Source organism: Dendrobates tinctorius, unplaced genomic scaffold (genome assembly GCF_039654945.1).
Source record: "Dendrobates tinctorius isolate UK_male_01 unplaced genomic scaffold, ASM3965494v1 ptg000138l, whole genome shotgun sequence".
Lineage (NCBI taxonomy): Eukaryota > Metazoa > Chordata > Amphibia > Anura > Dendrobatidae > Dendrobates > Dendrobates tinctorius.
This window is the reverse complement of record NW_027361806.1, coordinates 17529451-17544723: the sequence shown is the minus strand read 5'-3', so window position 1 is coordinate 17544723 and position 15273 is coordinate 17529451. Positions and strand designations below refer to the sequence as shown.

Genomic DNA, 15273 nt, shown 5'->3' with positions numbered 1-15273 from the left:
CGGTGTAGGAATGCGAGACGCCAGTTGATCTTTGCAGGGGCCACATTTTTTAAGTGTTGTTTTTGTATTCCATGACCCTTCTAAAGCTAACTCAACTCTTCAGAAATGCCGGTAATCTTCTAATTGTCCGTGTTTCCAGTGTGGCTGTTGCGTATGGCACGAGTCTGCGCTGCACAATTTAGAGCAATAGTTTAGTATTTCTGAGTGATCTCACGTTGATCGGAGAGAATTCGCTTCCATTTCCTGGACACTCCAGACTTTTCCATATTTTTCTAGACAGATTAGAGGGGTGGTGGTGTCATAATATGGAAATCTGTCCCTGCCGGTAACGCAGAGTTCAGTTTGTTTAGTCATTTGTGGCTCCCGCCTCCGTCCTGCATTGTTTGGCGGCCACCATTAGAGAAGTCACCTCTTTAAATAGCTCGCTGCCTCATCTGCCATGACTGATTCACTAAATGCAGAGTCTGAATTCTTCTGGAGAAACGCCAAAAACAACATGAGATTTATGAGCCGTTCCCTCAACTCTGCAAACAGAATCTGAGTCCAAACCTTCCATCTGATATCCGAACGCTCTGCAGCTTGGCATTTTTCAAGATCCCTGCTTGCTGTCAGTGGATGGGAACTTGGTTCTCATCAGAGGTGGATACCGGGCCATACTGACTACTCACAGCTGAGGGTTTAATTATGCCCAGCCTGGCCGATCCTATGATTTTCATTACCTGGACTCCTGTTACATCGTCTCTGGTTGATACATTGTAGCACATTATCAGGACAGAGGTGATGAGCCGCAGAGGATTATTATCTACACTGGATACAAAGTATCAAGCCTCTGATGGGCAGAGTAGTCCCATTCTCTGACTACTAGCAGAGATCCCATGATCTTAATTTACAAAATGTGTTTTGTTTTGTTTGTTTCTGTTTTTTTAGAGGATAATGCGATGGTGACTCTTGATGTGGTCATGGCGTACCGGGATGAGTTAAATGATCCGTGGACAGAGCTGGCACGTTCTGTAGAGCAGCGGAAACTCCAGTGCACGTTTCATGCCCCTAAGGTGATAAGTTCTGGGGTCTGTAGGGTGTGGCTTGGACCCTTATTAATTTAAGGCAATCAGCATCATCTGTGCTCTAGTCTGTTGGGTGAGGAACCAGAGGGAGTGGAGTAAGGGTGAGTGCACACAGTGCGGATTCAGCTGCAGATTTTTCAGCATGGATTTGCAGGTAAATCCGCAGGTAAAATGACCTGCGTTTTACCTGCGGATTTTCCTGCGGTTTTCCCCTGCGTTTTGACACCTGTACAATGGAACAGGTGTCAAACTGCTACGGAATCCGCAGAAAGAATTGACATGCTGCGGATTTAAAACTGCAGCAAATCCGCATGGAAAAATCTGCAGCATGTGCACTGCAGTTTTTAAAATCCATTGGTTAACATTGTACTGTACCTTGCTGGCGGATCTGCGGAGGCAAAATCCGCACCGTGTGCACACACCCTTACACATGAGCTCAGGATCAGACTGATATCTGGGAGCTCAAAATGCTAAGAGGAAAAAAAATGGCCATTTTGGGGGGGAGGAAAAAAAAAATATATTTTCACCTTATCATAAACGGTTAGATATGTTATGAGTTTGGGCAATATTAGTTCCCTTTGGGGACTTGACACTGCAATGCTGAAGTCTTTTAACTGACAACTTTGCCTGCAGATGTCACTGAGGACGTCCAGGGCCTTGGCTTTATGATCAGTATAGGATCAGCTCACTGTGCATGTATTTAATTAATGATTATTTTTCTGAAAAAAATGGCACATACCCTGACAACCAAAGATTTTAAGGACCTGTTGGGAGTGTCGTTTCGCCATAGCGGCAGTCTGGGCTCGAAGTAACGGCGTTTCTTTTCGCATGCAGACCGCGGACAATCAGGGCCGTTCTTACGAGTGCGACGTCATTCCGCTCATCGAGTTGGGGAGCGTGGCGCATAAATATTACCTGGTGAACATCAGACTTCCCGTTAACGATAACAAGAAGATTAATGTCGGCATCGGAGCGATAAACGACCTGCACTTGGTGGTGAGAATCCTCTTATTATTCCAGATGAATTCTGATAGAAGCTTTTAAAGGATAATTAGACTGAAAAAAATGGGCAGTTTCTTCCCACATGATTCATTCTGTTCAGCATAAAGATCCTTTTATAGATGAGCGATTGGCTCTCCTGCCACATGGGTTCCATAGCGGATGCAAAGAATTCATAAAAAGTCTTGTCCATGGAGGGCGCTGTTCTGTCTATGCAGTAATAACTTCCCATTAGAGGGCGCTGTTCTGTCTACGCTGAGGGTTTTTCTTTATTATGCTCACTTATATAGCGCTGACATATTCCATAGCTCACAAAGTGATTGGCAGACAGAAATGCAGAAAAGTCTCAGGCTGGAAGGCGATAGTCTGATACAATGGAAAAGCATTATTGGTGTTACAAATGTCAATTAAAAGGGTTGTCCCATCATAAAATAATATAATGTATAGGTTAACAAAAAATGAATACCAGTGAACACCAGGTGGCGCCATACTATGTCTGTAAATATCAATTTTCACTGGATAATTGTGGTCTGTGACTGCTGGAAGTTGTAGTTCCACAGCAGCTGCTGTACCAGTTGTTGACCCTTGCCAGGGACTTTACCATTTGCTAGACAAAACTATATCAAATTCATGGCAAAACCTTGTGTAAGTGCACTCGCACAAATGTGTGTTCTTGAATTGATTGAGATCAGAGCGATTGTCATGGGGAATCTTCTTTAAAAAAAATAAATTAAATAAAATGTTCCACATATTTCTCCCCCCACCCAAAACTTTGTCGGAGGGTGAAGAATCCTCACAATGGGGGTGCGGAGAAGTGAAGGACATGTTCTACTGAAACCAATAGAAATTTTATTCAAAGAATTTTTGAAACTTTTTTTTTTTTTAAATTATTACATAATTAATTAAGGCCGATTTGGGAGCGAATCCGCTTTGACATTGAATTCAATGGGAAATCCACGTCCCCCTAAAAATACAGATTGTCCAGATGACTCCTCTAGCCGATCAGTGTGGAGCATAAAGGAGACTCTCTGGCCCTTTATCGCTGGCCGGCGGTGCACCTTTCTTGAATGGTACCCTATGCTTTATCTTTAGTGGTATTCTCAAATACGGTAGTTAACCCCCGTTCTATGCATACTGGATAGCTTCATGATCGCTGGGGGTCCGACTGCTGGGACCCTCGCTGATCTCAAGAACCGTGGTTTTGAAGAACCCTGGAGGTTCCAAATGGTTGACCTCCAGCCTTCGTTGGTGTGCTAGTTGTCTTTGGTGGGAATTCTCTTCATTGTCGCCACGTCTCTCAATTCCCAAATATCTAACCATTCCCCCATGTCCAGACCATCTTCCAGAACGGAGGCTTCACGAAGGTGTGGTTTGCTATGAAGACGTTCCTGACCCCGAGTATACTGATCATTATGATCTGGTACTGGAGGAGGATCACCATGATGACCAGATCCCCCGTCCTGCTGGAAAAGTAAGGCCATCGGCATTGCTGCTGGCGCCTGTGGTGCGTGTGGGCTGTCGTGTGGCCGTTCCTGGAGGCGTCCTAACTTGTATTCGCTTCCGTAGAATTATCTTCGCACTCGGCATCTCCATGACCTTCATTAACCTTCCCGTTGAATGGTTCTCCATTGGATTTAACTGGACCTGGATGCTGCTGTTCGGAGACATTCGCCAAGGCCTCTTCTACGTGATGCTGCTGTCGTTCTGGATCATCTTCTGTGGGGAACATATGATGGTAGGGGTCAACGTCCCGGGGTCTCATTATTGCATTTGAAAAATATATTGAGCATTTATTTATTCTACTCATGGACAGTGGATTCGAGTTTGATGCATTTGGCTCATAAAAGTCAGTGAAATAACAAATGGAAAAATTGCAAACGTTGACTTGGACCCTGTGTGTCTTGTCTTTAGGACCAGTCTGAAAGGAATCGCATCTCTGTCTACTGGAAGCAAGTCGTCCCCATCGCTTTTGGCTCCTGCTGTCTCTTCATATTTGATATGTGTGAAAGGTAAAGGTTCATATTCTGCTCCTCAAGTCTTATAATAGTTAATAATAAATGTAATTTTTATATTATACAAAAATTCTGAAGATTTACAGTTTTCACTCTAGATAATAAAGGATATACCAATAGGTGATATCACAGCTCACCTCCTCCTCCCTGTACAATGACTGATGACACCTCTATAGTCAGCAGATAACACTATTCCACCAGTCATGTCATTACATCAGGAAAGATAGTAATGGCTGCTCTATATAGAATCCAGTATTCAATCAGGAGGAGGTGAGCTGTACAATGACTCATTACACCTCTATATACAGTAGATGGCACAGGATTCACAATAGTCGATATCGCAGCTCCCTTCCTCCTGTGCAATAACTGATAGCACCTCTATATATAGAAGATAACACAGGATTCTCAATAGGTGGTGTCACAGCTCACCCCCCCCCCCCCCCCCCCGTACAATGTCATATTCCAACAACACTCTCGTGTCATAGTAATTGAGTCGTCTCCAGACAGTTGTCTTAACATCTGTTCCAATTTCTAGTTCTCATTATTTGTCTCTTTCCCTCAGGGGGGTGCAGCTAAAGAATCCATTTTACAGCATATGGACCACAGATGTAGGCGCAGAACTTGCTGTATCCTTTATATCTCGGAATGCTATGAAGACCTCCAATGCTGCATGTAATATCCCCTTTTAACCCCAATCTTTTTAGTTCCATTAAAGGGATTGTCCAGGACTACAGTACTGACAGTGATGGACAAACCCTTTAAGACAGCCCACATCTATCAGAACATCCTCTGCTCTTAGACGCTGCCATCTATGGGTATGTGGCCCCTTGGGCATGTTTATCCAGGTCACCCTTCCCACCTGGGCCCTTTGACCCTCGGGCAGATGTTGCTGGGTGCATCCACTGCCCGGAGGTCCCATATTTTGTCCTTGAAAACCCTGTCTATAAAATTCACAGATTTTTAAAGGGTTAAGAAAACCTTTCCGCCCTGCAACTCTTCACCGGGGGACTGGAGGCGTCGTGGATGCTCTCCGGAGCGGAGGAGAAGTGACAGGACTCGGCTTCATTCATACAAGTGTGAAAAATTCGTTAAATAATTGATTCCTGTTCATCTCACAAGCAGAAGATGGATTTCATGTCAGGGCGTCGGTGAGGAGAGGGGACGTGGTGGCGAGGACGGGTGCAGGGGCTGCAGACTTTGTATTGGCAAGAAGCCCCCATCAGACTTGCCATTCCCTCTGTCACTGATCGTCAGCAGTTGTACCCACTCGCTCTGGGTCTGGCTGCCATTTTGCTTTATGCTAAAGGATTATTCCCATCTTGGTCATTTATAGTTTGGCACCGGATATGCCATAAATGCCTCAGTTTCCCTGCGGCCTTTATCTTTTGGGAGATCGAGGTCTCTCTCCATTTCCGAGCCCGTATGACCTGCCGGTCTCAGTATCTCTCACACTCTGTGTCAGTGACAGCATTTTTCTGCAAGTTCTGCTTTAACAAACTGCAATATAATGTCCGATCCGGTTATGGAATGTGTCATTCCGATTTATATAACTAAACAGGACACGGTAATACCAGAGTGAGCATACCCCTGGTGAAAACCGGCCATAGTACGGGGCAGAAAAATGCCATGTGTGACCGTGGTGCTGCAGCGGGGACTGGCCACGGTCTCCTCACTGATTATCCCACCCGGATTTGATTGCTGTCTTGCCTGGCATATAAAGCTGTATTGGGCCTGATTGGGCATGCACGAGTGGACTGTGACTAGTTTCCAATGCGGCATTGGCCACTTAACTGGAAGGGGTGAATTATGGCAGTTTTGTAAGCAATTGTGCCGATTTTTGTAGAGTGTGATGTGACGATGGGAATGATCGCCCTTCACCACATCGCGCCATGACTATTTTCAATGCCACAGTCCCTGACATGACGAGATGATGGCGCCCAAGAAGACTTCCGGATGAGATACATTTTGGAGGGTTTCCACAAGACCCAGGAATGTTTCCTATTCTTCCTCCTCTTTAGTTTTTTCTGTTTTTGGAGCCTCCTGGAATTTCCCAGGAGATTAGTTGAGTAATATATTGTGATACATTGTAACGTGTCTCTGGTTTAGATTCATTACACTAAATGGTTCGCTTTAACTTTCAGCCAATCCTATTCCCGTGCTGCAGTGTTTATGGCTCTTCTGGTTGCAGATTTTTGCAGCAAGTGAAATCTGCACATCCTGCATCCAAACTTCATAGCTGTATTTAAAAACAAGACAAAAAAAAAACAAACTTAATGTCACATTGCCGATTGACTAGAGAATAGCTAATACATCTGGATTCAGTTGTAGTTTTCAGTAGAACACGCTGCAACTCGATGTTTGTCCTCCAAGACTCCAGACTTTCATGTCTTGCCTTGGAGCACAGATTTCTGACTCACCCCAGAATCCACAATTCGTCATTCTCCAAACCTTTCCCTTAATGGCTGTACTCAGATGGCTTTCATTATAGTGGCTGGGATCTGTGCCTGTCTCTACTTCTTGTTCCTGTGTTTCATGGTTTATCAAGTCTTCAGGAACATCAGTGGGAAGCAGAGCAGCTTACCGGCCATGAGCAAGGCCCGCCGGCTGCATTATGAGGTGAGTGATGGACCCCAGGGTCAACTGAGGAGGCAAATCTGTGCAAAGTCCATGTCTCTGAAGTAACAAGAACGCGCATTCAGAAATCTGAGACTGTGAATGCGACGACCTCTGTGGTTGGGTGCGATGCAAAAAAAATATCCCGAAGTCCCCTTAAGCCGGTCTTCTGGCCGATGTGTTTGCTTTGGGTTTGCAGAAGTTGATCTGAACAATGGAGGATGTGTCTGACAGTCTGAGCTAAAAGCAAAACTGCATGATAAAACATGTCCTCCTAGCCCTTCGGCATAAATGGGAATCGCATGGCTAAAATGAATATAGGGACCCCTATATATGATTCCTGCGCTTTATGACCCCACTTGAAATGGGGGAGAGCGGCTCCATCCCATGGCCGCAATGTGCAGAGCGGCGCCATCCCATGGCCGCAGTGTAGAGAGCGGTGCCAGTTTCGGTGCACCATGGGGTCAATCAGCTGATTGTGGGGTGTCGGGAGTCGTACCCACAACAAACTAATAGTAATGATAAGTTATCAATAGTCGAAGATAGAACCTTCAGCGGAGAAGGTGCTGATGGCGATCACCAAAAATAGGCTATAAATATCATAAACCATCTGCCCAGAAGAACCAAACACACGACCCAGAGCTCTCCTGTGTCTAGTGGGACGGATGGCTTTCATTTTCATTCCTCCTTACATTTATGGAAAACGTTTCTAGATCTGTATTATATTTTTCTTCCTTCTCTCTATAGGGACTGATTTTTAGGTTCAAGTTTCTGATGATCATCACTCTGGCCTGTGCCGCACTCACCACCGTGTTCTTCATTACCACGCAGGTACGTCCATTTCTGACTTCTACTGTATATATTGGGGTTTTCCTTTGGACCCTCCAAAAAAATAGAATGCTGACTTGGCAAATCTGGAAAGTTGGAAAGCTCTACTTCATCAGGTTTTGGGTCGTACAGTTGAGACGTCCTTGGTATTTCGGAGAGGGGCCATGCTGCTACCTGGCCGGGAGCTGCTGGCTGCGGGCAATGTTTCTGGTGAAGACGAGACCCAATGTTATGGAAAGCCTTACTTTTAAAGTGACCCAGATGTGAACAGCTGACAATCCACCATAAATCTCACATGATTGTATCCAGCAAACAGTAAATTGTGGGTCAGTGAGCGGCCGCCCTCCGGTGTGCTCCTGTCCTAGGCAGCCTTTCTAATAACCCATCCATGAGGCTCAAGCCACTAAGAAGGGTTAAAAGCCAAACAAAACCTCCCCTGGTCCGCCTCGCTCTCTGATGTGGTCTCACTGGCGTGAAGCCCACCAGAGCAGGGCTGTACGGTGGGCCAGGTGAGTAGAAATAATGAACATTGCTAAAGTCTGGAGAATAAGAATATTAATAATCTTGTGATTCGCATTGAATGATTTTGATACAGATTTCGGGGAATGTTGCATTCTCCCTTCTGTAGTTTCTCGCCTCCTTAATGCTGAGCTCTGTTCTCATGGTCTCTGGGGGTCCCGGTGCTCGGACCCTCGGTGATCAGTAGGATATAACACTCTCACGATATGACTAAAGCTTCCTGGACGTGTACAGTTGGTGCAGGATTTGCTGGGTGTTGCTGGGCCTGTTAGTGCTCCTCTCTGGACTTCACCCCTTATTTGTGGACATGACTATTTCTATGGCAGTTGAGAGAACACTGATTTTTCTTTCCAGGTGTCTGAGGGGAACTGGAAATGGGGCGAATACAACATCGAATTGAACAGCGCTTTCTTCACCGGCATTTATGGGATGTGGAACCTGTACGTGTTTGCGCTCATGTTCCTGTACGCCCCTTCACACAAAAACTATGGAGATGACCAGACAAACGGTAAGGGGTGCGGCACAGTGCCACATAGGGGGTAATGCACAGCAGATAAAGGACGTGAACAATCCGGCAACCAGTTATTTATTAAACCGAAGTGACTGTGCCGGTAGTTCTGGAGTCAGAATCTTCCGTTTTACCTTTCAGAAAAATGTGAAGTCGGAGTTGTCGGCGTGCACTAAATCCGCAACGGCCCCACAGGTGACCTACATGGCACAATCTGTCATTCCATCGGTGGTCTGACGGGTGTCAGTTAGGTGTGCTGCCCGCCGTGGCCGTGTGCCCAGATGGCGGCATTAACACCGACTTGGATACTCTGTATAATGAAGAATTCTAACCTCCGTGTTCAACCGACTTCACTGTTGGGCCTATAGGGACGTTGTGTTTGGGCCGTGTTCCTCCAGTAATAAATGCTGCGCCATACTTTATCCACAGGTGGAGCCGCTGTCAGCAGCGCAGAGGAACTTCAGCTGACGACGACAATCACACACGCAGATGGACCAACAGAACTGTATCGGCTGGCTGGCAAAGAGGCCCAGGAGTAACATTCACATTCCCTTTGAGTGGGCTCGGCTCTTTTTTTTTTTTTTTTTTTTGTTTCAATATCCCATTATTAAAACTTGCCTCCGATAGCCTTCCTTCCTTTCTCCTATTTATAGCTGGATTTCTCTGTTAGAGGAACACTTATTGTAATGTAGCCTTGTTTTTATAAATATATATTATACAGTTGGTGAAGAGTGACACTTACACTGGTGGATAGACTATTTTTTTTTTCTGCTGACTTTGTCCATCAGGACCCAGGTTTTGCATTTATTTATTTTTTATTTTTTTTTTTTTACTGGGAACAATATTCACAATTTTAAGTTGTATACTGCCTCGTGTTCATAAGCAATATCCAAATAAGCAATAAAACATTTTCTTTTTGTAGCTTTGTCTAATTTTTCACTATATTCTATAGTGCAGTAAGTGCAGGGATTTTGTAAGTTGTTTGTTGCTGCCATCTAGTGTTTATATCAAGTTATTACATGTGCCTTCATTCTTGGGACCCATCAAAGCAGTTGGCCGATATTATTTCGGTTTGTATATTGTTTGTGAGCTCTGTGCACCAGGAAACCTATGGTACAGGCGTCAAAACATTCACAGACCCCTTCTACCTATCACATGATGATTTTTTTTTTATTTATAAGAGTCTGTGGGCCACAATGCAGCTTTTCATCAGGTATACATGTCCTTTAACCTCTAATATAAACAGAAAATTCATTAAAGTGGTTGCCCTATGAATTAAGTACATTTCAGTTAATATAATAATAATAAATTCCACAATTGGGCCTGTTTAAAAAAAAATAAATAAAATTGTGCTGAGATCTCATAAATGTCCTTCCTGTTTGTGGTGTTCAACCATAAGGATCTGCTCTAGTTCATGGTATTTGCGTGCCACAGTTGCAAGCCAGGGGAGGACGGGAGGACATATGAGGGTACACAAAGAACACTGCAGGGGCTCACTGCTGCTTCTTTCTGTGAGAACATCTTTTCCTTCCTGTTTTATCACAGGAGTGTGTTTCTGCCACTTCTCAGTCCTGTGAGCTGGTCATAAATTAAGTCCGAGACATAGGCGCTCAGCCAACTGCCGAGTTCTTACGTCACTGAATTGAGTTACGATCAGCTCAGGGGGCTGGAGATGAGGCAGAAACGCTCACTCCTGTGACAAAACAGCAAGGAAAATGTTTTGCCTCACAGAAGCAGTTGCGGGCCCCTGCTGTGTTGTCTATATACTCTTGTGTTTGTTCCACCAGCCAGGAGCTATGGCATGTACCGACCACAAACTGCAGCAGCTCTGAATGGTTGTCCATTTGGTCTGACATGCACTGTGAGGTCTTATATAGACAGGTGTGCGCCTTTTACAAATCAAGTCCCATCAGTTTAATTACACACAGCTGGACTCCAATGAAGGAGTAGAACCATCTCGAGGACGATCACAAGGAAATGGACAGCATGGGACTTACATATGAGCGTGTGAGCAAAGGGTCTGAAGACTTATGACCATGTGATATTTCCGTTTTGCTTTTTTAATTTGCAAAAACGTCTACATTTCTGGTTTTTATCAGTCAAGATGGGATGCAGAGTGTACACTAATGAGAAAAAAATGAACTTCTTTGAATTTACCAAATGGCTGCAATAAAACAAAGAGTGAAAAATTTAAAGGGGTCTGAATACTTTCCGTACCCACTGTACTTCAAGGCTGCACTCACTATTCTGCTGGTTCAGTCACTGTGTACATACATTACTGATCCTGAGTTGCATCCTGTATTATACTCCAGAGCTGCACTCACTATTCTGCTGGTGCAGTCACTGTGTACATACATTACACTACTGATCCTGAGTTACATCCTGTATTATACCCCAGAGCTGCACTCACTATTCTGCTGGTGCAGTCACTGTGTACATACATTACTATAATAATAATAATACATTTTATTTCTATAGCGCTGACATATTCTGCAGCACTTTACATTTCAGAGGGGATTTGTACAGACAGTAGACATTACAGCATAACAATAATCACATGGATCATAACAGATACCAAGAGGAATGAGGGCCCTGCTCGCAAGCTTACAGTCTATGAGGAAAGAGGTAGACACGAAAGGTGGGTGGTAACAGTTGCCCTGATGGTATGGACCAGCCATAATGTTAAATGTGTATCAGTACAGACACAGAGGGCTAATGGATGCATAAAGCATGTGGGAACATGATGCTAGAAATCTGATTATGGTAAAACTTTTGGCTGTGCCACACAGGGATAGATTAGGTTAGGCTGGTTTCACATTCGCGCTTTTTAAGCGCACGCACGGCCGGGGGTAGCTCCGCCCCCGATCCGGCTCTCTGCCCGGCGTGCCCGCCCCTTCCTTGTAGCGCCGCCTCCTAGCGCACAGCGGCGCCTGCGATCGGCGTACCCTATCTTTAGCATAGGGTGCGCAGATCGTGCGCAGGCCGTGCGCTAGTTGCGCTTTGACCTGCGCTGCGCACTCTTGACGGTGCGCCGTGCGCGCCAAAATCAAACTTCTCGGATTTTGGCGCGCACGGCGCACCGTCAAAAGTGCGCAGCGCAGGTCAAAGCGCAACTAGCGCACGGCCTGCGCACGATCTGCGCACCCTATGCTAAAGATAGGGTGCGCCGATCGCAGGCGCCGCTGTGCGCTAGGAGGCGGCGCTACAAGGAAGGGGCGGGCACGCCGGGCAGAGAGCCGGATCGGGGGCGGAGCTACCCCCGGCCGTGCGTGCGCTTAAAAAGCGCGAATGTGAAACCAGCCTTAATGTGTTGAGGCGATAGGCCAGTCTGAATAAATGCGTTTTCAGGGCACGCTTAAAATTGTGGGGATTGGGGGACTAATCGTATTGACCTGGGAAGTGCATTCCAAAGAATTGGCGTGGCACGTGTAAAGTCTTGGAGACGGGAGTGGGAGGTTCTGACTATTGAGGATGCTAACCTCAGGTCATCAGAACGGAGGGCGCGGGTAGGGTGGTATACTGAAACAAGGGAGGAGATGTAAGGTGGTGCTGAGCTATGGAGTGCTGTTGTGAGTTCATTTTCCCCTTCACCATTGAGGTCTGATGAACTCCCTCTTCTGGTGAAGGAAGGTAGTGAGGCTGATTACAAAGCACCTGAGCAGAATGATGATGACTGGGTGACTGGGATTGCTGACTGGATATAAGGCAGCCGACGCCCTTCTGCCTTGCGGGTGATTACTCTGAGGGATTCTTGGAGACCAGTCTGATTCCTGCTCCTCAAAAGCTAAGTTTTCTGCTCTACTTTTTGCATTTGTGTTTTGGTTTTGTTTTGCCTTGTTTTTCTGGATTTCTGCCTTTCCCTGCTGGGTGAGCTGAATTCCTTTTTGCTCTTTCTTCAGATAATACCTGAGTACTGATATAGTCTTTTTGAAGCCTAGCGTCTTCAGGGCTTTTTTCCCTATCAGTCTGTTGGCTCTTGTTTTTGAGAGGGTTTTGGCGGATTGCAGACAGCAGCTTTTCTATTCTGTCCTATTTAGTTAGCTTGGGCCCCATCATTTGCTCAGCCTATCTTTCTATCTGTGTGAGTGTTTTTTCTTCTTGCTTCACCGTCATTATATGTTGGGGGCTGCCTATTGCTTTGGGGTCTGCTCTGGGGCAGTTTAGATTTACCTTTCTGTCTTTAGGCTATGTAGTTCTCCGGCTGTGATCGAGGGGTCTAGGGCACCGTAGGAACCCCCCACGGCTACTGCTAGTTGTTAGGTTCAGGGGTCTGCAATCCGATAGCTACCAACTTCTCTGGTTTTCTGGACTTAGCTAGTATTTCTGTTTTTGCCTCCTACGGTGACTCATTCATAACAGACGGCTTTGTGGGTGAGGGTAATAAGTGTATACTGAATTCTGGAGTGGATGGGTAGCCAGTGTAATGACTGGCACAAGGTAGAGGCATCGGTGTAACGATTGGTGAGGAATATGATCCTGGCTGCAGCATTCAAGACAGATTGGAGAGGGGAGAGTTTGGTAAGAGGGAGACCGATTAGAAGAGAGTTACAATAGTCGAGACGAGAATGAATAAGAGAAACAGTAAGAGTTTTTGCAGAGTCAAAAGTAAGAAAAGGTCGAATTCTAGAAATGTTTTTGAGGTGCAGATAACAAGAGCGAGCCAGTGATCGAATGTGGGGGGCAAAGGAAAGCTCGGAATCAAGTTTGACCACAAGACAGCGGGCCTGTTGCTGGGGAGTAATGGTGGAACCACACACAGAAATGGCAATGTCGGGTATAGGTACATTAGTAGAGGGAGGAAACACCAGGAGTTCAGTCTTTGACAGGTTCAGTTTCAGATATAGTGAGGACATGATATTAGACACAGCGTTTAGACAATCGCCGGTGTTTTCTAGAAAGTCTGGCGTGATGTCAGGAGAAGAAGCGTATAATTGGGTGTCATCAGCATAGAGATGGTACTGGAAACCAAATCTACTGATTGACCAATAGGGGCAGTGTACAAGGAGAAGAGGAGGGGGCCTAGGACTGATCCTTGAGGGACCCCAACAGTAAGAGGAAGGTGAGAGGAGGAGGAACCGGCAAAAGATACAGTAAAGGAGCGATCGGAGAGATAGGAGAACCATGAGAGAACGGTGTCCTTGAGGCCAATGGAACGGAGCATAGTGAGGAGGCGCTGATGATCCACAGTGTCGAATTCTGCAGAGAGATCCAAAAGAATTAGCATGGAGTAATGACCATTAGATTTAGCTGTTAGCAGATCATTAGAGACTTTAGTGAGGGCAGTTTCAGTGGAGTGTAAAGAGCGGAAGCCGGATTGGAGAGGGTCGAGAAGAGAGTTATCCGAGAGATAGCGGATAAGACGGGAGTGGACCAGGCGTTCCAGGAGTTTAGAGATGAAGGGAAGATTAGAGACAGGTCTATAGTTAGCGGCACAGTTTTGGTCGAGGGATGGTTTTTTTAAGTAGTGGATGTATGATGGCATGCTTAAATGAGGAGGGAAAAATACCAGAAGAGAGAGGTTAAATATTTTAGTTAGGTGAGGGGTGACAGCAGGGGAAAGGGACTGGAGGAGATGTGACGGAAATGGGTCACTGGTGCAAGTGGTTGGGCGAGAAGATGCAAGGAGCCTGCTTACTACTTCTTCTGTGACTGGTTCAAAATCAGAGAGTGAGCTAGATGCAGTGGGGGAGGGAGGACAGTACATGGTATGAGGTGATTGGGAGATAATTTCCTGTCGAATCTGGTCAATTTTTTCTTTGAAGTAATTGGCCAGATCGTCAGCTCGGAGCTCCGTGGTTGGGGCCTGTACTCTTGGATTGAGTAGAGAATGAAAAGTGTCAAAGAGACGTTTCGGGTTATTAGACAGTGAGGTGATGAGGGTGTTGAAATAGGCTTGTTTGGAGAGGTGAAGGGCAGTGTTGTATGTTCTAAGCATAAACTTAGAATGGATGAAATCTTCGTGTAGATTGGATTTTCTCCACAGACGTTCGGCGCACCTGGAGCACCGCTGCAGGAAACGTGTTTGCACCGTGTGCCAGGGTTGTCGCCGTCTGCGTTGTGGTGTTCTATTTATAGGGGTGCAAATTCATCCAGGGCACTTTGAAGTGTTTCATTGTAATGCTTCAGTGCAGAATCAGGACATGAGAGGGAGGAGATAGGGGCCAATGAAGACTGCAAGTTCTTCATAAGTTTCTGGGTGTTAATGGCCTGTATGTTTCTATAAGTATGGACAGTGGGGGTGACCTGAGCAGCCTGGCAGTTCTTGATAGAGAATGAAAGAAGATTGTGGTCAGAGAGCGGGAGAGGGGAGTTTGCAAAATCATCCACTGCACAAAGCCGAGAGAAGACCAAGTCGAGGGAGTTTCCGTCTTCATGCGTTGGAGAATTAGTAAGCTGCAAAAGGCCAAACGAGGAGGTTAGAGATAAAAGGTGAGTAGCAGATGGTGAGAGGGGAAGAGCAATGGGGATGTTGAAATCTCCCATGATGAGGGTAGGGATGTCACAGGAGAGAAAATGTGGAAGCCATGTGGCAAAATGATCCAGGAACTGATGGGAGGGGCCTGGAGGACGATACACCACCGCCACTTGCATGGAGAAGGGGGTGTAGAGTCTGACAGCATGGACTTCAAAAGAAGGGAAGACTAGTGATCCTGAGTTACATCCTGTATTATACTCCAGAGATGCACTCACTATTCTGCTGATGCAGTCACTGTGTACATACATTACATTA

General features: G+C 45.8%; 1 protein-coding gene across 1 annotated transcript in view; it reads left to right on the top strand.

Annotated features, from left to right (window-relative positions):
- The window catches only part of WLS (Wnt ligand secretion mediator), a 31105-nt gene extending 21641 nt beyond the window's left edge, over nucleotides 1-9464 (top strand). The window contains exons 3-12 of the mRNA XM_073544758.1: nucleotides 928-1052; nucleotides 1899-2060; nucleotides 3398-3534; nucleotides 3630-3798; nucleotides 3975-4072; nucleotides 4638-4701; nucleotides 6548-6691; nucleotides 7436-7519; nucleotides 8390-8543; nucleotides 8973-9464. Coding sequence (XP_073400859.1) covers nucleotides 928-1052; nucleotides 1899-2060; nucleotides 3398-3534; nucleotides 3630-3798; nucleotides 3975-4072; nucleotides 4638-4701; nucleotides 6548-6691; nucleotides 7436-7519; nucleotides 8390-8543; nucleotides 8973-9082 — 1247 coding nt within the window. The 3' untranslated portion in view covers nucleotides 9083-9464. The remainder of the gene's footprint in view (nucleotides 1-927; nucleotides 1053-1898; nucleotides 2061-3397; nucleotides 3535-3629; nucleotides 3799-3974; nucleotides 4073-4637; nucleotides 4702-6547; nucleotides 6692-7435; nucleotides 7520-8389; nucleotides 8544-8972) is intronic.
- The last annotated feature ends 5809 nt before the right edge of the window (nucleotides 9465-15273 follow it).